Source organism: Camelus ferus, chromosome 25 (genome assembly GCF_009834535.1).
Source record: "Camelus ferus isolate YT-003-E chromosome 25, BCGSAC_Cfer_1.0, whole genome shotgun sequence".
Classification (NCBI taxonomy): Eukaryota; Metazoa; Chordata; class Mammalia; order Artiodactyla; family Camelidae; genus Camelus; species Camelus ferus.
The window spans coordinates 28,189,635-28,211,215 of record NC_045720.1 but is presented as its reverse complement, the minus strand read 5'-3'; the positions used below and the strand labels follow the sequence as shown (position 1 = coordinate 28,211,215).

General features: G+C 43.0%; 1 protein-coding gene across 1 annotated transcript; it reads left to right on the top strand.

Annotated features, from left to right (window-relative positions):
* Window positions 1-315: 315 nt before the first annotated feature.
* On the top strand, window positions 316-9,349 carry CTHRC1 (collagen triple helix repeat containing 1). The gene is made up of 4 exons (XM_006194798.3): window positions 316-609; window positions 3,780-4,001; window positions 5,946-6,162; window positions 8,811-9,349. Exons 1-4 carry the CDS (start codon window positions 457-459, stop codon window positions 8,951-8,953), a joined length of 735 nt encoding a protein of 244 aa, XP_006194860.2. The 5' UTR covers window positions 316-456; the 3' UTR covers window positions 8,954-9,349.
* The last annotated feature ends 12,232 nt before the right edge of the window (window positions 9,350-21,581 follow it).

The window sequence follows — 21,581 nt, the reverse complement described above, 5'->3', positions numbered from 1 at the left end:
CACAGCTTGCCAACGGTGCCAGGGTTTGACCCAGGTGTGCCTGGACCCAGGTGAAGGCACGTGCCTCTACAATGTTCGCTTAGGCGGTGCGGTCTCCACTCCGTCCTTATAGCCTCCACCTGTGGTTTGCTGAGCATCGCCACCCGCGAGGCAGAGGATCCAAGAGGTCTGCCCGTTCCCGCGAGGGTCCCTGCGGGCAGAGCGGCGGCGCGGGAGGGGGCGGGCCCGGCCGTCGGCCCGCCCCACGTCCGGCTCGGGGTGGGGGCTCCGACCTATTACGGGATGGAAACCCCGGTGTTGGGGGGCGGGAGGGAGGGAAGCGCGCGGGTGAAAGGCGCATTGATGCAGCTTTCGGCGGCCTCGGAGGGCGGCGGGGCCAGACTCTGATCACGTCCCGGTTCCCTGGTCTCATTCTCCTCCTCTCCTGCTTCACGAGTCCCGGGGCCGCCGCGCGCCATGCGTCCCCAGGGCCCCGCCGCCGCCTCCCGACTGCGGCTCCTCGGCCTCCTGCTGCTCCTGCTGCTGCAGCCGCAGGCGCCGTCGAGCGCCTCCGAGACCCCGAAGGGGAAGCAAAAGGCGCTGCTGCGGCCGAGGGAGGTGGTGGACCTGGTGAGTTCGGGGGAGGGGACGAAGCCGCGGGCCACACCGGGACGGCGTCCGTCCAGCTGGTGCCTGGGGTAGGAGGGGTGAGGAATGGGGATGGGAGGTGTCTGTACAGCTGGGTGTATGTCTTGCGTGCCTCTGGGGAGTCCTGCTTTGTCTGAGTCTACCGATTAGAAAGGACCTGGCCTCTGCATGGAGTGGAGTCCTGAAACTCGCAGAGGAGACTAAAATGAGACGGCCATCGTGGAGCAAAGAGGCGCCGGGGTTGGGTGGGATGCCCCGAAGTACAGGGAATCGCCTAATAATTTCTGGTCTCCCTCCCCCGCCCCACCTCGCCCCCGAGCATGGAGAGGGTTAGCGCGGCAATGAGTAGAATGAGGAGCTTAGGCTAGAACTTGAGCCTGGGAGCTGCCTGGGAGACCCTGGACTCGCTGATCCCCTGTGGGCCTGGGCCAGGGACGCGCAACGTGTCCTTTGTTGGGGCTGGTGGCCACGTCTGCCAGCAAGAGCGAATAACAACTCCCACCCAGCATCCGTCCAACTCTGTAACTTGAAGACTGTGAGTCATGTTGGGTCATCTTCCTAGGGAGCATGGGCTGCAATTTTCTTTGCTGGACGACCACAGCCGGGCCAGGAGCGGTTCAGAGGGTTTAGAACCAGAAGAGGAAATGAAGGGAGCCAGCACTAACCCACCAAGGACCCATTTCATTGTTCTATTTAGACAGACGGGCAGTCAGTCCTTCTGGACACCCCGAGTCTTCAGTCTGTGGTCACCAGGTAGGAACATCACAGCCAAACTAAGGGGGAAGACAGTTTCCAATAGAGCAAATAAATAGCCCAAGTGCTTTCTGAGGGGTTAATCTATGGGAAGTCTGTTTGCTTAAAGCTCTTTCCTTCTAAAAGTCAACAAACTCAGTGGAGGACAGAGCAGTTCTCTGCTGTGGCAAGAGTGATCCTTTCAAAACTACTGAATTCCTTGGCATATAATAAACTTCAATCCTTAAGCCAATCTTATTTGTAGACAAATAGGGGTTACAGGCATTGCAGGACATGGGGAGGGGGTATTTTTTGATTAAAAATTTGTTTCATGTTTGTTAAGCTTCTCTTGTAAACTGAGCTGATAAATCAAGCTCCCTGGCAGCTAGTTCTAAGCCAGATTCAAAAACTCTGGAAAAAAATTCCTGCAGTTTTACACTGTACTTTTTGGTGATGTGCTATGTAATTTCATTCCACATAGCAGACTATGTGTTCAGGGCTACAGTTCTATTTTGAGTGTCTAAATTGTTTAAAACTGTACCAAATGAATGTGGTTGATGTGCAGTCTGCATTTTATAAATCTGTAGTTATGCTACACAAAATACCCCTTTGCCCTATAAAGCTACCAATTTTTTCCTTTCCCTCCAAGGATTTACAGTACCTGTGGTTTCCCACAACTCTAGCCCGACTTGGAAAAGTTTATTGTGCAGCCAGGCTCAGGTGCATCCTGTAGATTGGATTTGGTTTTGCTGGGGGAAAAGAATCCACTCAGTCATTAAAGGTTTCAACAGATTCTATAAAGCAACTTCTTTGTACAGGATCTTTCAAAGCCATCCTTTCAAGCGCACAGCAAGCTCTGCCTCCTGGTGGCCAGTGAAAGAAACGGGTTCATTTCACAGCCGTTTATGAAACCTCCACCTGTCACTAATCATGTTAGCATTTTAAAGTGAAAGAAGACAGATGTGATACCTCTGGGACCAAATTCACTAAGATTATGTGAATAGCAGTTTTTAGATAAAGAGGTGAATAAGACTTCTCAGCCATGGCACTATTGACATTTGGGTCTAGATGATTCTTTGTTATGGGGACTGTGCTGTGCACCCCACCCCTCCAAGAAAAACAGAGAGAATCCTAGCACTTCAGAGTTTGATAGGTTATTGCCACCCTATTGAAGACTAATGGTCACCTGCAATGAGGTCATTTTCTCCTTCTCCTTGGCCGGGACAGATGGGTTGGGTTGGAAACTAGTGTTATCCTAATGACACTTCCTCCACATAAAAATGGGGAGGAGAAGCAGATGTGTGTATCTGACTTAGAGATATTGCCAGTGTAGGACCACTATTGACTGTTAAGGTTTTATTTTATAGTTATATCTCTAGGAATTTATCTTAGGGAAATAATTCAAAAGAAGAAAAAAGCTATATGGATAAGGATTTTCATTATAATAATATTCATAGTAGAAAAAAATAGAATTGACAATCCCCAAGTAGTGCAATGTTTGCATAATACTGTGAAAGTATGATGCTGAAGTCCACATCCTTTACAACATCTAGGGTTAGAAGAAAAAAGCCATATATCAAATTATGTCCACCTTGGAATACAGCCATTTAAAAGTTATATATGCTTTTAATGAGCAGTAGAAGAAAGCAGGCAAATGAAAAAAATTTTTTAATTGAAGTGTAGTTCATTTATAATGTGTTAGTCTTTGGTGTACAGCATAGTGATTCAGTTACACATACATATATATTCCTTTTCATATTGTTTTTCATTATAGACTATTATAAGGTATTGAATATAGTTCCCTATGCTGTACAGTATAAATTTGTTGTTTATCTATCCTACATATAGTCATTAGCATCTGCAGATCCCAAACTCTCAATTTATCCCTCCCCCCACCTTTCCCCCTATAACCATAAGATTGTTTGCTATGTCGGTGAGTAAATTTCTGTTTTGTAAATAAGTTTGTGCTATTTTTTTTAGATTCCACATATAAGTGATACCATATGGTATTTTTCTCTTTCTAACTTACTTCACTTAATATGATTATCTCTAGGTCCATCCATGTTGCTGCAAATGGCATTATTTCATTCTTTTTATGGCTGACTAGTATTCCATTATATATACATATGCACATCTTTCCAATCATCTGTTAATGGACATTTAAAGGTTAGAAAACATTATGTATTTGATGAGTGTGTATGTGTGTGTGTATGTGTGTAAAGTGTATAAAAAGTATAGGAAAGAAATATTTTAGAAATAACTTTAAAATCAGTTCTCTGTAATAACTCATCTAGAACATGGGCAAGTGGTCTGTAGGGATTCTTGAATCCAAGCACTCAAAATAAGTGTATTTCTAATCAGGCTGAGTCTTTGAATCTTAAGTGGTGAGAGTTTTTCCCCCTTTCTTTTTTCCTCTGCAGTATAATGGGATGTGCTTACAAGGGCCCGCAGGGGTGCCTGGGCGAGATGGAAGCCCTGGGGCCAACGGCATTCCTGGTACCCCTGGGATCCCAGGTCGGGATGGATTCAAAGGAGAAAAGGGGGAATGCCTGAGGGAAATCTTTGAGGAGTCCTGGACGCCTAACTACAAGCAGTGCTCATGGAGTTCACTGAATTATGGCATAGATCTTGGAAAAATTGCGGTAAGTAAAGTTCAAATTATTTTAAAGTTGAGGCAAACTTTAAGGGTTGAGGGGATAAGTGTTAATTTTAGGTGACGTTTTATTTTATTTTTACTGGAAGACTTAAAAAAATTAAGTGATGGGTACCATGTGACTTTTAACTTAGAATGAATGAAAAAAAATTGGTGATGTTTCAGAATTAATTTTATGAAGTTATTTCTAAGACAAATAAGTCACCATTTTATTTTAACCCTAATAATATTTAAAATAGTCAAATGCAAACAAGAAGAGCGAGCATAGGTATGTGTGTTAGACAGTAAGCAACTTTCCAATATTGTCCTAAAGTGAGTTTAAATTTAAATTAGTCTAAGAAATTCTGTTGTGGCTCCAGACATAAAAGTGGAAAGAAGTCTCCAAGAAACGACCACACGATAGGATAGAAATTATCTAGAAGTGGGAATTCCACCGGTATTTGTCCTTATTCTGAGTAGCAGGCACAGCTTGAAATTGCTAAGCTTAAGAGAAATAGAACGGACCAGAAATATACTACAGTGACCATTTAAAATTATTGCAGTTTTTAGGGAGAAGAATCATTCAAAATAGTCTGTCTGGCAATGCATTTGGATTGGTAATTCAGTCACTTTGATTAGTGTTTGGTTCCAGAGTAACTGGCAAGTCCATTGGGATGGCTGAGAGTTGAAGTTGGTGCTATTTCTAAGCCTCTTTCTCCTTTTGTTGACCAGCTCTATACATGGTTCCATTTCCACAGTATATCATTCCTTAATATTAACCACTACGACCACCAGGCAAATAGAAGATGTTTTATTTTCATAAAACTTAAGGTTCTAAGTAGCAATCTGTGTGTTATCCCTATTCCTCATCTCAGCTCTTAATGTCGGTTCTATTATCTACAAAAATGTTTGTGACAGTCTTGATTTGATTTCTATGTGATAGAATTTCCATATAGGCTCCATAGTTTGGTGACTGTGACCAGTTTTATTTTGATATGTGATTCCTTTTTTTTTTTTTTTTTTTTTTTGATATGTGATTTCTTAGAATTCTGTTAAAATGTTGCCTCCTTTAAACACCATTAACAGACTGGCTGCTTATTTATAGTTCATCAAAAGTTGCTGAGTTCTACAAACTTTCCCTGTGGACTCTGAATTATTAATATGTTTTCAAGTTCCTCTTAGTAGTGGTCAGAATGGGTCTGGGAGCTTTCTGCAGGTAAAAGATAGTGGACCATGAGCCAAAAGACAGACAAACTTTGCAAAGACCAATTAGAGGGGAAAAAAAAAAAGGCTGAGTCTTAGCATTGTGTCACATAGGTAACGACTAAAAACCCCATCTACGCTTTATTCAGGATACTGTTTGCTTTTGCTTCAAAAGATACAAATCAGAGCAGGGGCAGAGGGCATGCCTAGCATGTGTGAGGTTCCCAGTACCTCCATTAAAATAAATAAATCTAATTACCCCCCCCAAATAAATTAAATTAAAAAAATTTAAACATACAAAAAAAAAAGATACGAGTCAGAGTAATCTATCTAGGTAGTGCTAGTCTAGACTGTAAGTTCCATGAGGGCAGGGATTCTGTTTTGTCTACTGCTGTATCTATAGCATTCAGCACATAGGAAATATTTTTGGAATTTAAAAAAAAAGTAAATATATAGATTGGTTTGGTCTAAAATACTGAAGACTGGCTGTTTTGGGTAAAACTGAAAGTTACCCTCAAGAGGTGAATAATTCTAAGAAAGCCGTAATTCCGTTTTCTTAAGAGTTTCTAATATCAGAGCCTCTTAACCCATCTTGCAGAGAACCGCTTTCCCTCTGTAAAAGCTAAGTTTTTTTTTTTTAATGCAGTTTGGGGAAAAGGATAGTTAAATAAAATTCACATTACAATTTGAAAGCACCTTTTTAATTAAAATTGAAAATGCTAATTAAGCCCTGCTTCTGTGTTTGTGATAGGAGTGTACATTCACAAAGATGCGTTCGAACAGTGCCCTAAGAGTTTTGTTCAGTGGCTCACTCCGGTTAAAATGCAGAAGTGCATGCTGTCAGCGTTGGTATTTCACGTTCAATGGAGCTGAATGTTCAGGACCTCTTCCTATTGAAGCCATAATTTATTTGGACCAAGGAAGCCCTGAAATGAATTCAACAATTAACATTCATCGTACTTCCTCTGGTACGTAGAAGAGTGACATTGCAGAATGTGCCTCATCTTTAGAAACTAAAGATGAGTTTCGAGTCCACTGTAATTTTGGGTCGTAGCAAGTTTTCTGTGCATAATTCTCCCTCTGGGTTGCACTTTAGAATTTCCTATAGACCTTTTTTAAAAATATATGGGTGCCTGGGTCTCAACTCCGACCAACTGAATCAGAATCTCTGATTAAGGGCTGTATTTTTTTTTTATCTCAAGGTTGAAAATCAGAGTTAGATGAAATGGCAGAATAGCTAATAATGCCACTGAACAGTGGTTTCCAATCTTGGCTATACCTCGTGTCCAACTGGGGAACTTTAAAAAAAAAATCGCCGTGTCTGTGTACCACTCCTCCACTGGCTGTGACTTAATGCATCTGCTTGCACCCTAGGCAGTGGGACTTCCAGTGTCTCTCCTGGTTATTCTAATATTCAGCCAAGGTTGAGAACCACTAGTTTAGATTGACAAGGAGGCTGATTTCTCTATCTTGTTCTTTAAAAAGGTAGATACAGTCTGGTGCATTTGTAAAAGAGAACATTTCTATATTGTTCCTGCATTCTCTGTTTGCTTCTACCTAGTCTGAGAAAACAGACATTCAGTTAAACCAATGGTCACTTAAGCTGTTTAAAAAAAAAAAACAAAACCCGAACTATTGTTTGTTTTGTTATAGTTTAAGTTTCATTTAAAAAGTTTAGAAACTACCAAAAAGTAGCAGGAGGGGAAAGTACCTATTACTGCCATCACCCAGACGCTGCTGTCAACATCTGACTCCCAGCCACTTTGCTTTCTTGAGTTGCTGTGGGTGGCACCCATGACAGCGTGTGCCAGGAGAATCAAAGGTGTATATATCACTAGCTTCGTTTCCCTGATTTCTCGAAGCAATTTCTCACTAATCTTGTACTTAAAAATGGCAGAAGAAAGAGATTCCCTCACTGCTAACCAGAAGTATTTCAGCATTCTTAGAGATCTAAGTCAGAAACTGATCCCAGAAATTAATATAGTACATTTACCCCTAAGGAATCAAGGGCATCCTGTCCATTTTCTTCCTCAAATCCCCACAATACCCTCAAGACATAAAGAAGATATTTTAACCCCCTCTCTTTGCACCAATTTACATTCCCACTGACAGTGTGGGAGGGTTCCCATTTCTCCACAGCCTCTCCAGCATTTGTCATTTGTAGACTTTTTGATGATGGCCATTCTGACTGGTGTGAGGTGATACCTTGTTGTAGTAGTTTTGATTTGCATAATCAATGACGTTGAGCATCTTTTTGTGTGCCTATTGGCCATCAGAGGATGAATTTAAGCCTAGGCTGTGCCTTTGGGAGTTTGACAGACATTTGAATGTCATCTTGTTACCTGGGTCTAGGAGGAAAACAGGTTGAGAACCCCTAATCTAACATATTTTAGGTGCTGAATAAGCTGCAAGACTACTCTATACCTGCAAAAATTTTCATTCATTCATTCAAAAAACATTATTTCATTTGTTAAAGGCTGTGAGGTGACCGTTGACTCTCCCCTTGTGAGGCTGATGCTAGACCCAAGCTTGTCCGACCTCCTGTGGGATGAAGTGACCACATTTCTAGGCCATGGATGTCAAGACCTTGGAGGAACACAAGGGTTTCCAGGCATTCTCACCTAGTGTTGTATTAAGAGTTCTAGATTAAATGATATTGTGGGCACACACTGCTTAGTTCTCCCAACTTTGGAAGGAGCCTGAACCAGAGACTGGTCCCTGGATTTGGAGGGATGTGCCTTCCATTCACTGATGTCACAGCTGGTGAAAGCAGATTGCTTCAGGCTTACATCCCTGGGCTCAGCTGGAATGCACTCACCTCAACCAGATAGGAAAACTAACCAGACCCATTTTCTTAAAGAATCTGCCAACCTGAGGTTCCTTTTCACCCTGATACAGATGCCAACGGGGTCATACCTTTTGCCTGTTAAAATGAACACCAGGGGAATTTTTTTTAATGTTGGAGAAGAGCCTTGATAAGACAGAATGCAAGTTTTATGTATTAGTATGTGAAAGTCCAGGACCTGTGAAAAGGCATGTATTTATGAAGCATAAAAACACAACGGAAAAACAGGATTTAGTTAGTTTTTTGTTTTTTCACCATGAGGAAATTCTGTGTAAAATAAGATTCCCAGATTGAAGGACTGGTATAATGGTTATGCTAGAATTACTATTTAATATTATGAAAGTCTTTTCTTCTACTTGAATACCATCAAGTATACAGGTAAGTGCTGGAAAGTGCCTTCTTTTAAAAAAAGACTTAAATATCACATCAATGTCTTGGCTTTTAAAAGTGTAGGCTTCCTTTGTTTAGTCAAATAAATTGCTTTTTTTGTTTTAGGTCATCTTTGTAAGTAAACCAATTCTGGCTTTATGGTTGAAACCTCTAAGAAAATTGCCTGTGAAGCTTATATCATAGAATGGATGTGTGTACATCTTTTAAAACTATTTGTGTGCTAAGAAGAAGAGAACTTATGAGTCTCTTATTAAGTAGTAGAATTTTAAATTCACTGTACATTAAATAAATTTAATCTAGCTTGCTAAAGTAATACATTTGAGTTTAAGGTTTTTGCTTTTTGTTCTAAAGAGAGATGTAACTTTTACCTTTGTTTTGCAGTGGAAGGACTTTGTGAAGGAATTGGTGCTGGGCTAGTGGATGTTGCTATCTGGGTTGGAACGTGTTCAGATTACCCGAAAGGAGATGCCTCTACTGGGTGGAATTCAGTGTCTCGCATCATTATCGAAGAACTACCAAAATAAATTCTTTCATTTTTATTCCCTACCTCTTTTTTATCATACCTTCAACTGGTTCATTTTAGCAACACCTTATGTAATTTGTAGGTGTACATCTGAATGAAAAAACAAATGAAACGTGTTTACAGACCAACGTGTGATTTCACACTGTTTATAGATCCAGTATTATTCATTTTCCTTCAATCAAGAATGGTTTCAGGATTTTGTAGTTGATTAGAATACTTTCTTCATATTCCCATCCCCTGAACTTATAATTTGGAATGTCATTGTGGTCTTCATTTTTTTTTTCCTATTCTCATAGCATATAGCACTTTTTAAAATATGAAAGCTACCAGACGTTGTACAAGTTGTAAATGTTCAGAATTGTTTTATATCTGTGAAATAAAACTAATTTCAAACAACTTTAATATCTTTAACATAATTGCCTCTGAAATGAGAGTTTCTGGTCCTTTATATCTGAAAAGTTGAGCATAAACCTGATTTTGTATTTATTTCATAATCATATTTTAAATTTAGTACACATATAGTACTGTTCCATATCTTGAGGGATTCAAAGAGAAAAGGTGTTTATATGTCAGGAAATACACTAGCACTTTAGAAATTGTATCTTTTTTTAACAAAGAGTTAAAAAGACGTGAACACTGGCCTCAAATTGTTTACCATTCGGTAGGGAGGATAAGTATACACAGAAATAGCATAAATCAAAGATTAATACGTTGTTTGCAAAAAAAAAGTCATTGAAGGGAGGGTGTAATTCAAGGAAAGACCTGTCACTTCTGGCTGAGGTGATTAGAAAGAATTCATGATGAAGAAAGTACAGGTGTAAGGCTGATAAGTAAATCCTGGGCTTGAATTGAAGTGTCAGTATGAACTCATAAGTTACGTTATCTTAAATCAAGCCACAAAACAGTAACAACAGACTCTCCTAGCTTTGTTTACTGAAAAGACCTAGAAACAGTGACCAATTTATTAATGCCCAGATTGTGATGTCTGTATATCCTTTGCTACTAAAAGGAACTAAGGCTTCTTGAAGAAATGGGTGATTTCAGCTCTGGGGCAGGAAATGTACGCTATGACCCTGGAACATCTTGGCAACTATGAAAGACAACTCAACAGGATCCAAGAGCCAGCTTGAATTGGTTCCCGCTGGCAAAGGTGTTACAGTTTAAGCATCAATAAAGATAATAACTGGAATGGTTTGAAACATCAGATATGTTTAAATGCATGAATTCATAATAATATTAAAGCAAAATTCATTAGATTTGGGATTCATTAGATATGGGAGAATTCCCATACAGATTTGGGATTGCTGTGTTGTCATTTTCACTTGTCTCCAGGTATTTTCTTATTTCCACTTTGATTTCTTCAATGACCCATTGGTTATTTTGTAGCACATAGTTTAGCTTCCAGGTGTGTAGTTTTGGCAGTTTTTCCCTTGATTTCTAGTCTCATAGCGTTGTGGTCAGAAAAGATGCTTGATAGGATTTTTGGTTAGGCCATTCAAGATGGCTGTTCTGCTCAATGTACATCCCCTGCTCAACCAGTCCGTGCTTCACTCACATGACTACCCAATCCTCTTAATCATAGGGCTTAATTAGTAACTACCTACGTACTTGCCCCCGGTCCAGCTGCTGGTTTCCTGGGTAATTGATGAGCCAATCTGACGTCAATTCCCCCTATAAATAGTAGCCTCCTCCCCGCTCAGCAAAGACTGTTGCCGTGTCTGCCTCCTGGCTGCTGCGCATGGTGGGTATTGCTCCAGGACCTTGCTTCAGCTGTGCAATATCCCCTGTCCAATAAAACTTTGGCCTCTCTGGGCTCCTTCAGTCTTGAAGCTGGGCACCTATAAGGCTTACAGGCATGCGGGATGTAGCCCAATAAATGAGCCAGCCCAAGGCTGAGGAGACCCCCGGGAGCGCAGAGATGTGGGGAAATGAGGGGGGACAAAAGGTTGTGGGGGTGATCCTGAGGTGCTCGTCCATTAGAATTTGGGGGTCCCTGAGGCAGCTGTCTGCCATGAAAGGTGTCTTTTTCTTCCATTATGTTACCCTGTTAACTTCAGTGTCCTTCCAGCTTAAAAGTAGCAGCCCTGTGCTCCTGGCTCATCTGATTGCATGAGGATGGCTGGTGAATACAGACAAAATGCAAGGACCTGGATTATCTGCAAAATGCAAGCATACCCCCAGGCCACCACCACCCTGAACAATTACAGACACGGGCTTTAGGGGTCCTAACTCAGGGACAGGCTGGTGAATTGGACGTGGCCAGCTACCCAGAAGGATTTGGTTGGGGCCCATGGCAACAGCAAAATAATGAGTACCCTTGGGCTTCTGGTCCCAGCTATGGAAGGGGGCAAAGCAACGATGCAGTGTGATGAAACAGCAGCTCTAAGCGGTCTACAATGCATTACAACAGGTAAGGGACATCACAGAAGGCCTGCCCGAGTTGTCGAGCAAAGCAGAAAACCACTATTGGGGTCTAGAACAGCTGTGTGCCATGTAAAGACCCCCTCCCCCATAGACATCGATGGTGACCAAGGAGTCTACTTTATCAGTCACGAAGTTCAGGAATGAACCAATCAAAAATGACATATGTTGGCCCTTCACCTGCCTTGCAGCCCCACTGCTGCCGGGCTAGGAGTGGACCCCTTCACAATCGAGATGGAAAGCTCGTGCTCTCAACACATGGACGTATCCCAGGAGCAGTCGCCCCAGTGCCGACACCATGTTAACCCAGAGGCAGCTACTCAACACCCTCTGAGTTCAACTGCTAACCACCGAAGGACCATTGCCAACTACCGGTCAGGACACTAAGTCATCTTTGTCCTTGTCATAGGATCTGCCCCCAGAGGAACATATTATAAATAGCCCTGGGCCTGGCAGGTAAGTCCTCGGTGGTTTGGGTTTGCTGCCATGTGGGATACAGGATTAGAAAGGGACCTAGAAATTTCACCTGTCTTCTACCCGGCCCCACTTAAGACTGTTACTAATCCAGGCCCGCTGCTGGAGAAAGGCAGCATTGTATTAATCCTGCGGGCTGTTATACCTCTTCTCCCGTATTTGGCACCGGCTATGGGGACTGAGGATGGACAGGGGTCATGATGTTGCCGGCCAGGACAAAACCCACAGGTGGGGGTGGTATTATCTCAGAATGCTGTTACTGCTTGTTGCTGGATGGTCCTGATCTTGCTGCTATTGTGCCTGTGAAGTATCTTAGACTTCATCCCTAGTCTGAGCGAAGAGAATCTGTTCTCGGACTAAGCACCAACAGTGGCCTCACTGCGAAATGAGCTTGATTGCAGGGTCTATGGCGAAATGCCATTGTCACCCTCCTCTGGACTTCCATGAAAAATTTACTCAATAAGCACCTGGCTCCAAAGTTTGCCCACTTCTTGGACCCTTGCATTTGGTATTTGGTTGTAGTATGTCTCCATGCACCGTCCCGGGGGATATCACGGAAGAGGGGTGGGCCAAGACTAGAAGGGTCGCGCAGGGTATGTAGGGGTGGAGTGTAAGACTAGGCCATTCAAGATGGCCATTCTCGTGCTCTCTCTACTCAACCAGTCCCTGCTTCACTCACATGACTACCCAGTCCTCTTAATTATAGGGCTTAATTAGTAACTGCCTGCGGTGCTTGCCCCCTGGCCTAGCCGCTGGTTTCCCTGGTAACTGATGAGCCAACCTGACGTCAATTCTCCCTATAAATGGTAGCCTCCTTCTCTCCTGAGTAGCGAAGACTGCTGCCATGTCCTGCCTGCTGTTTGCCACATGCTGCTCCAGGACCTTGCTTCAGCTGTGTAAGATAACCTGTCCAATAAATTTCTGATGTCTCTGCAGCCGTCTCCAGGCCGTCCTCCATCCTGAGGCTGGGCAATTATGAGGCTTGCAGGCCTGCAGGGTGCAGCCCAACATGATTTCCATCTTCCACTTACTGAGACTTGTATTGTCTATCTCTGGAGAGTAGAACTTTTGCTTTTAAAAGACTTGCCTGATTAGGTTGGACCCACCCAGGATAATCTCCTTAGGTTGTAGTCAACTGACTAGAGACCCTAATTACACCTGCAAAATTCCTTTTGCCACATTGTTACATAATCATGGAGGTGATATCCAGTTGTATTTACAGGTTCCTACAAAGCTCAAAAGAAAATTATGCTAGGGGCTTCCACTGGAGGGCAGGATTCATGGAGGGGTCCATGTTAGAATTCTGCCCATCACAGAATGCCACCTGATCTTCTTGCACTTTTCACACCGCTGAACAAACAGATGGAAAACAGGAAGCTAACCTATTGGTGTAACGATCCCAATTACCAAAGGAAATTGGTTGCAGTTGTAATGGAATCAAGGAGGACTCTATCTGGAACCTAGGAGACTATCTGAGGTTCCTCTCAGTACTTCTGTGCCAACAGTAAAGAGTAATGGAAAGCTACAAGAACCAGAAAAGGGCAGGCCAACTGAGGATTCAGACCCTTTGGAAAGGAAAGATTGGATCACTCTACCAGGTAAAGAATCCAGAGCCGTGGGTTCTGGCTGTGGGCAAGGAAAATAGGGAATGGGTGGGTGAAGGTGAAAGCTACAGATATCAACTATGACCTCATGAAGAATTATGGAAACAGGACTGTTGTCGGTTTGCATATTTTGTTACATGCATATGTTTACTTATATATTCTAACCCTTTTCTTCTCTTTCACATTTCTATTTGATATAAAAGTCGGTGGGATTCAACTTTACAATGTAGACTTTAGTTAACAAAATATTCAGTGGGACCAATGCTGAATTTGAAGAGTCATTAATATAGCCAGCGACGGATTCAGTGACTGTTGGGGCTTTGTGCCTTCTCTGGGGGAAGGGCAAGAACTTACCAGAAGGCTAGCTGTTTCTCACTAGAATAAGATACCTTTCTTTGTTTTGCAGGCATTGAAATGTTTGTAGATTGGTGCATATGAAAGCTGTGTAGTCAAAGGCGTCGACTGAGACAGTTAATAATTTATTGCTTTCCAGTTCCAAATTCATCCTCCAGAGGCACACCCAGAATGCACAGTCCTTCCCCTGCCTTGTGGCCTCAGCCAAGCAGGCTCGGTGATCACCTTGCTGCAGTCTTGCAGGGACTCTGGGGAGAGGGACACCACATGCTCCTGGCCCCATGCTGTAGCTGTCTCTCCCTCCCTCCCTCCCCTTGTCCCCACACACATGCTTTTAAGCACGACCACCCACCAGTCTGACTCCCCTGCCCCTACAGGGTTGTTCCTGAGGTCTTTCAAAGGTGGACAGTGTCTGCTCTTGGCTTTGCACCTGCGGAAACATCCCAGCTTCCTCAGAAACCTGCTCACCAGCCCTGGCTGGCCTGTGTCCCAGGTGATCATTTCCTGTTGATCGGACGATTCTAAACCCAGTTCTGGCACAGGCAACCCAGCAAACTTTCTCACGCTCCAGTGGTGGCCAGCAACCACAGCTTCTCCAGCAAGGTATGAATGCTGAGGGGGCGCTGGGACCCTCCTCCAAGCTCACCTTTCCTCCAGTACTCTTCCCTCAGCCCTGGGGTACTGTTCAGAGTTCTCTTAAAATGCAGTCTTCCCTCAGTGTCAGCAAGGGATTGGTTTAAAGCCTCCTCTTGCCCCCGCCTCACCCCGCACCCCAACCTTGGCCTCCTTCGGATACCAAAACCCACAGATGCTGAAGTCTCTTATATAAAATGGGGTAGTGCATACAGTCTGCCCTCAGCACCCCCACATTCAGTACCTGACGATTCTGCATCTGAGGAGTCGACCCTCTGCAATTCGACTTGCGGTGGGTTGAATCTGGGGACGTGGAACCCGCAGATACAGAGGGCCAACTGTATTTATTTCACTCTATTATTATAGCTTAACAATTCTTTTAAGCTTCTCCTGGTTAAATTCCCATGTGTTCTGTCTCCTGGTTGGACCTACATTGATAGAGGTGTGATTGTGTAACAGCGTTTGGGCCTCGGACGAGCATGAGTAGCACTTTTCTCTTTGGGAATAAGCTGCTCACAGAAAGCACTCACTGAGCCCCGTTTCTCCCTGCAAGGAGATGCAGGTTGTACAAGGGCAGGCTGTACAGCAGTCTTGGTCCAGCACTGTCTGTGGCTGGATGGGTGTGTCTGCGTGATTATATCTGTATGTTATGGGGCTTTTAAAGAAGCACTCTTTTACACAAATAGAATTCTCATTCTCTAATTTCAGCCACATTCCTAATCAAGATAATATTTCATGCTCTACTTAACTTATCTATTTATAGACAGACCTGGGTGGGAAAGATGTTAACATGAAGCCCTTAACAGAAGACGCTTGTTGCCTTTTCTTTTGATGTGTTGAATTGGTTTTGCCACTTTCTACGCTTGTTCTATTCAAGGCTAATGCCATAATTTATGTTGAAATTTTTATTAATTTAAACCAACAATCCTGCAATATTTAAGTTCTTCATACATTTTCTGACAACTTTCAAATCATCCAACTTTTATAGAGTTGGGCCTTCTACTATAAGCAGATCTTATTTTTCTAAGTTTACTGGTTAATCTTCTATGCTTTTCATGATGAGTGGAATAACCCAAGTTATTTAATATTTATAAAAAAGTTTTTCTGTAAAACTAAACATTTTAAAGAAACTACACAACATATGTAAGGGTCCCACAGTGCTCACTGTTCATAAAGATGACACCAATGTCCATGGAAGAGTCCGCCAGCATCCTGGGCTGATGGGAGAGTAACAGGTAGGATTTAGGGTCTGTCACAGATTCTGTAAACTTCATACAGGAAGTTTTCAGATGCAGCAAGTAACAGAAAACCCAACTGACAATGGTTTAAATAGTGAACCAGTGAACTTCCTTTAAAACTACAGAGATACATGTTGCTAGGGGTCAGACTAGAATCTCACACAATGTGACTTAAGACCTAGTTTCTTTCTTTTAATCTTCTTATTGTCATCTCCTTGGTGTTGAGTCATTTTTGAACAAACTTCACCCCTAATCCCATTCATGATCCTAATTGGGTTTGAGAAACTTGGAGAATTATGTTCCTTTTTTCTGACCCAACACAGAATCCATGTCATATGTTCAGAAAAGTGTCTCAGAGTCACTCTGATGGAACCAGCTTACGTGACTATGCCAATTCCAAAACATTCACCATGAATGGAGACAGCACATTCAGACTGGCTCTGCTCATCAGGGCCTTCCTCTGGGGCAGGGGTGGCCCATTCTATCTAAATCACAAAGGTGGGAACGGAGGGGAGGAGTGGGCTTTGGAAGGAAATTCACATGCCAAGAAAATAGACGCTGGGCAGCCATGTAACAGTTATTCATCAGGTATTTCCAGAGTCTGTTTCCTTTAAATAACCCAAAACTTCACGTATTTTCTGCATGTTACCTAACATATTTTTAGAAAACAAATATAAAGGTTAAACGAATCATTTCATGTTATTTTACTTCTATAAGTAGTTTTATAATCACTGAAGAGACCTTGCTGTGAAAGTGGTAATAATTTTATCTAGAGGATTTTATATTTACTAAAGTGTCCACATTCAGGAGAAAATCCTCACTCTGATGCCTCATGAGCTCAGACTTTTGCTATCCGTTCTTTAGTGCGGTGCTTAAAAAAAACAAGGCTTTCTAAACTTGCCAGATCACAAGAGCACATACTAGAGCAGGACGGTCTTCTCAGAAAGCAGGGCTCCCTCCTCCCTCTGGGATCCCATTCTGCCATCCGTTCATTCTCTGGCTGGGGGCTCCCGCAAGCTTTTTCTTTTCTTCTTGGCCTGCATCTTATCTTCAAGGATGCTCCCTATAATCATGTTCTAATTCTCTCTTTGTCAACTTCCCTCACTCCCACTCCTTCCCAGACTGCCTGTACTCTTTTGCAGCTAAAGTTCCTTACCTTTCCTTTATCTGCTGAAATCCAAGACAGAGCCAATGGTGAAATGGATACTTGCAGTTTGCCCCTCCTGCTTAGCTGCTTATGGTCTTCGGCTTCTACAGTTTGTTTTTTGTACTTTTTTTAAATTGAAGTGTAGTCAGTTTACAATGCTGTGTCAACTTCTGGCGAACAGCACAGTGCTTCAGTCATACATGAACATACATATATTTGTTTTCATATTATTTTTCACCGTAAGCTATGGCCTCTACACTTTCAATCTGCCTGAAGTTCCCATAGCATTAATCTTCATCCTACTGACATATTTACATGGTTGATAGACTCCTCTTTTCCTTTAATCCTCGTATCTGATTGGTCTTCCACTTGTTACGGAAATGACAGGCCAGCCAAGAAACAAGCACCACTCGGAGGGTTGGAGTACTCAGATGTATTACGCCGGCGGGCTCAGAGGGGCTTCTGCTCCGAAGCTCTGAGCACTTCCAAGCGTGCGCATGAGGTTTTATAGGGTAAAGTATACAAGCTTGGGGTATTCAGCCAATAGGCATGGAACAGCTTTAGCAGCATCATTATCACAAAAGTGGGGGCAGGGAGGCAGCAAACCAACATTCCAAAGCCAGATATATCTCTTTGAAAATCCAGCTGGCTAGCAAAAAACATGAACAGCAAACCAACGCTAATTAACTTAGATTTACGAGTTAGTCCAGCAGAACTCAGACCAGTATTCCAATACTTAGATTTGTGAGTTATCTTGTTAGCCCAGCCCGGCTTTTCCTTCACACACTGTCACTCCTAAGATGTAGCCATGTCTTCTCCATTCTATTAATTTCTCTCACTGTTCTTTTATGCAACAAATAAAACCCAAACACATTTAGTCAGGTTCTGAAAGTCCTCATCTTGTTCCAATCTTTCAGCTTCTTCCATTATCACAATGACAACTCACTGCTCAAGACACTTCACCTGTGTTTTCTTTTTCCCATGGTTCCCTCAAGGTTCTCTTAGAAATCTCTTCCTTCCAGGCTCAGTTTGAATATTTTCTCTCCATGAACCCTGCTCTAGCTCCCTTCAAACTGTAAACGACCTCCAACTCCACTGACCGGGTCCATGCTCTATCACCAGCTCTTGACTAGACATTTGTCAAAGCTTTCTAACTAGTAACTCTGCTTCTTGCCCAAACGCTACTTGTTTCTCCAGGCAACCACTAGAATGATCTCTCATACAACCTTAACCCCTCACCATGGCCTATAAGATCTGACTGCTGCTAATAAGAACTTTACTTGAAATAATCCATTTAATCCTATGAAATACGTACTTTTAATGTCCTCATTTGCCATAGATGCTGGTGACCACCCACACAGATCCCTTTCACAGGGCTGGTGCACCCAGAGCCCAGCTGCTGCAGGTGTTGGCTAACAGCTCACAATTCCGCCTTACTTGGAGGACTGCCTTGGCTGAGAAGAGGCACGCAGCCACCCCTCCAACACTCCTCCCCACACCACAGGTAGTCAATGACTGCCTGATATGCGGACATGATAGCCCATCCCTTCCCCTCCGGGCAGGACAGCCTCTGGGGTCCAATCACTACAGGTTGAGGCTGAACTTCCAAAACCTCTTCTTCCCCTGCCAAGCGGTGTTTTCTTTACTCCCTTACAGATTTCTCCTAAGAACACTTCCATAAATACTTGCCCAAGAATTCCCAGCTCAGGCCTGGCTACAAAGGAACTGATTGTACAGAGGAAACTTGAGCAAAGAGAGGTAGAGTGATTTGCCTAATGTCAGGCAGAAAAACGGGAAAGCTGAACTTTGAAGCCGGACAGTCTGGCTCCCCAGCCTGCACTCTTCCCCACCATAGTGTAAGGACCACTTCTCCAGCCTCCCTTCTGGCTACTCATCCTCTCTGGCCAAGTTAATTTCTGCCTCAGGGACTTTCAACTCCCTATTCTCTCTGCCTAGGAAGCATTTCCTCTGAAATAAAATTCGTATTTATAGCAAGACAAGAAAAACGTGAACAAATATGTATTTTTCTCTGCCCTTTGGTCTCCTCTCTCCCTTTCTGTGCATTGTGTATCCACACCATGCACTAACTAAACTGCCCCCATCAGCAGGAAGACCTGCTCGCCCATAAAAAGCAACAATCTTGTAGCATCAACAAGATGACTCCTTCAAAGACAACACTTCTTTTTGATATAAGGGGCCTCAATGATGTTTAGATCTGAGTTGTGTAAACTGTCAATAATACATCATTTAACGTACAGCCCTCTGTCTCAAAACACTTATGTAACTATGCCTTGACTTCTAATGGGCGGAATAGTTCTCAGAGCTTTCTGAGATGCTCTTTCCGGGTTATAATCCTCAAATCTGGCTCAAATAAAATTTTCCATTTCTTTCTTAGATCGACTGATTAATTTTTCGTTGACATATGCTTGGTGTAGTCAGCAGGACATCAGAGACACCAGCCAGAGGACAGCGGGAGTCTACCTGGAACCAGCGCTCGGTACCAGCATGGGCCCATTGAACCCCACTGGCTTCTCAGTATTTCTCACGTGTTCCAGTGAGTTCTCCTGATACTGGATCTCATTGGGTGGTGATCTGAAAAATGTTATTCAAGCTGGTTTTCACACAAGACTTGGTGTTTTAAGGGGCATGAGTGCATTTCCTAGGCCAAGACCTAGGGGGTCTGGGCGAGAGGCCCAGGGAAACATAGGTGGCTGGGTTTTTGTTACATTTGGCTTGAATTAGAAAAAAAATAATAAATTGACATATGGTCTGAACAAAACTTTTGCTAGTGAAATGAAAGACAACTTCTCATCTCTGAAGAATAAAGGGACATATTGCTCTTTCGGGTACAAGTCATCCTCAGCTGAGGACCTCACAGAAGTGTCTGAGGATCAGTCCCACAGAGGAACACACCACGACCATCAAGTAAGTACTGCTCGTCCAGGGAGCGCAACAGAGGCTGATCACCTAGCGCTCTGAGCACCCATGATGATTGTAGGCCGTCACGGGGAGAAACCAAGCCACGTAAAGGAAGTCAAACCGACCTAAGGGTAACTAACTCCTTGGGGAGCTAGACTCAGAAGCAGCACACGTGCAATCCACCACACTGTCTTCAGAAAGTTGTTCAGATCATCTTGTTGTGGACCACAACGGAGCGACTGGTTGGTGACATGGTGACTCGCGGATTGCTAAAAGACTTTACCAGAGTTTAAGTATGGGAATAGAAAGGAGTTTATCAGGGTGCTCTGTCATAGGCAACAGTGGGCCACACAGATGAGAGGTGTGTCTGGGAGCTCCGAGGGCCGGTTGTTGGGCTGTTTCATAAGGTCAAGTCACAAAGTGCCTGATTGACTTGTGCACAAGTCTCTGATTGGTTGTAGGTGAGGTAAGAGGTTTAGGGTTGGTGAAGGGTGGTGGGGTTTGACTCTGTTAAGGTAGGCATTACCTGAGGCTATTAATTTGTTGGGGAAAACACGCCCAGTAAATAATGTCAGACATCTGAGAGCCCAGGAATGGGGGTCTTTGGACATCAGTTGGCCTAGTTGGCCCAACATATCTCATATCTGAATTAGGCAACAAAATTAATACTGGGAAATTGTGCCTCAAAGGCCAATCATCTCCCATGCAAACAGCCACCTATGGGAATACCAGCTGGGTTTATATATGCTTGCCAAGTACTCAATTGGGAACTAAGGGAAATCGGGCCCTGAAACGCAAGCTGGGGTTCTTTCAACACTCCAAAAAACTTTGAGCATGCAGTTAAAACCAGCAGTCTTCTGGATCTGTGCCTGCTGCGTTTACTGGAAACAACAGTGGTGTTTCTCTCTTAGAATTCTAAGATTAGATTAGTAGGGGAAAATATTTATAGGGCCAGCTCCATGGATCCTTTGGAGAAACATCTGAATTGTTAGAGAGCTCTCATCTTAAACTATTGTACCTATTTTAATTGGTATGCAGAAGCCCAAAAAGGCTTCAAAATTCCAAAATAGCCTCATTGAAAGATTTTCTGTAGGAGGCTAATGAAAGATTAATGCTATAAAAGGTACATAAAACTTATAACTACTACTCCCCTCTATCTTTCTTTGAGTACTCATTCTAGTAATTTTCTGAATTGCCTTTCTACTCTGAAGACAGTATTAGATGGTTACCTTTAGAAATGGGACCACTTAAAGCAAGTAGGCGAGCCTTTTCAGATCAAAGACTGAACTGATGGCTGTTAAAAAATTTCTTAAAACCCAGGGAAGACCCTCAAAAATATTCACAAATGGATTATCAAAATGGGAAGCCAAAGATCTGACTAAACTAACCATGACTGGTATTTGGAGCCTGATAGGAATTTTGCTGGGGGCAGGGGGAGCCTCTCCCTTAAGCTAAATGAAGGAAAGTAAAACATTTTAATATAGGTGAATGGCTGTGTCAGTCCTTTGATTTCACTGAGGTGGCCACCTAATTCTTCGAGGAAAACACCTAGTTTTACAAATCTAATCTTTACAGGACCAGAGGTGTGGCGCCAGAAATAATCTGAAACCCACCAATCCTTTTATCGCTCACAAAACATCCCCTATTTATCTTAAGAGACTTATAAGTACTGAGGAAAAAAATACTGTTTTCTGGCCTTAAGGAGACAGTCATCCTAGGAAGAACCTGCCTTTCTCCTCCAATGTCTTTGTGATGCAAATATTCTACCTGGTTTTCCCAAAAAAGCTCCTTATCTCTGCCATCTTTTTAAAATGCAAATTTTGGGAAAGGGGGTAGCAG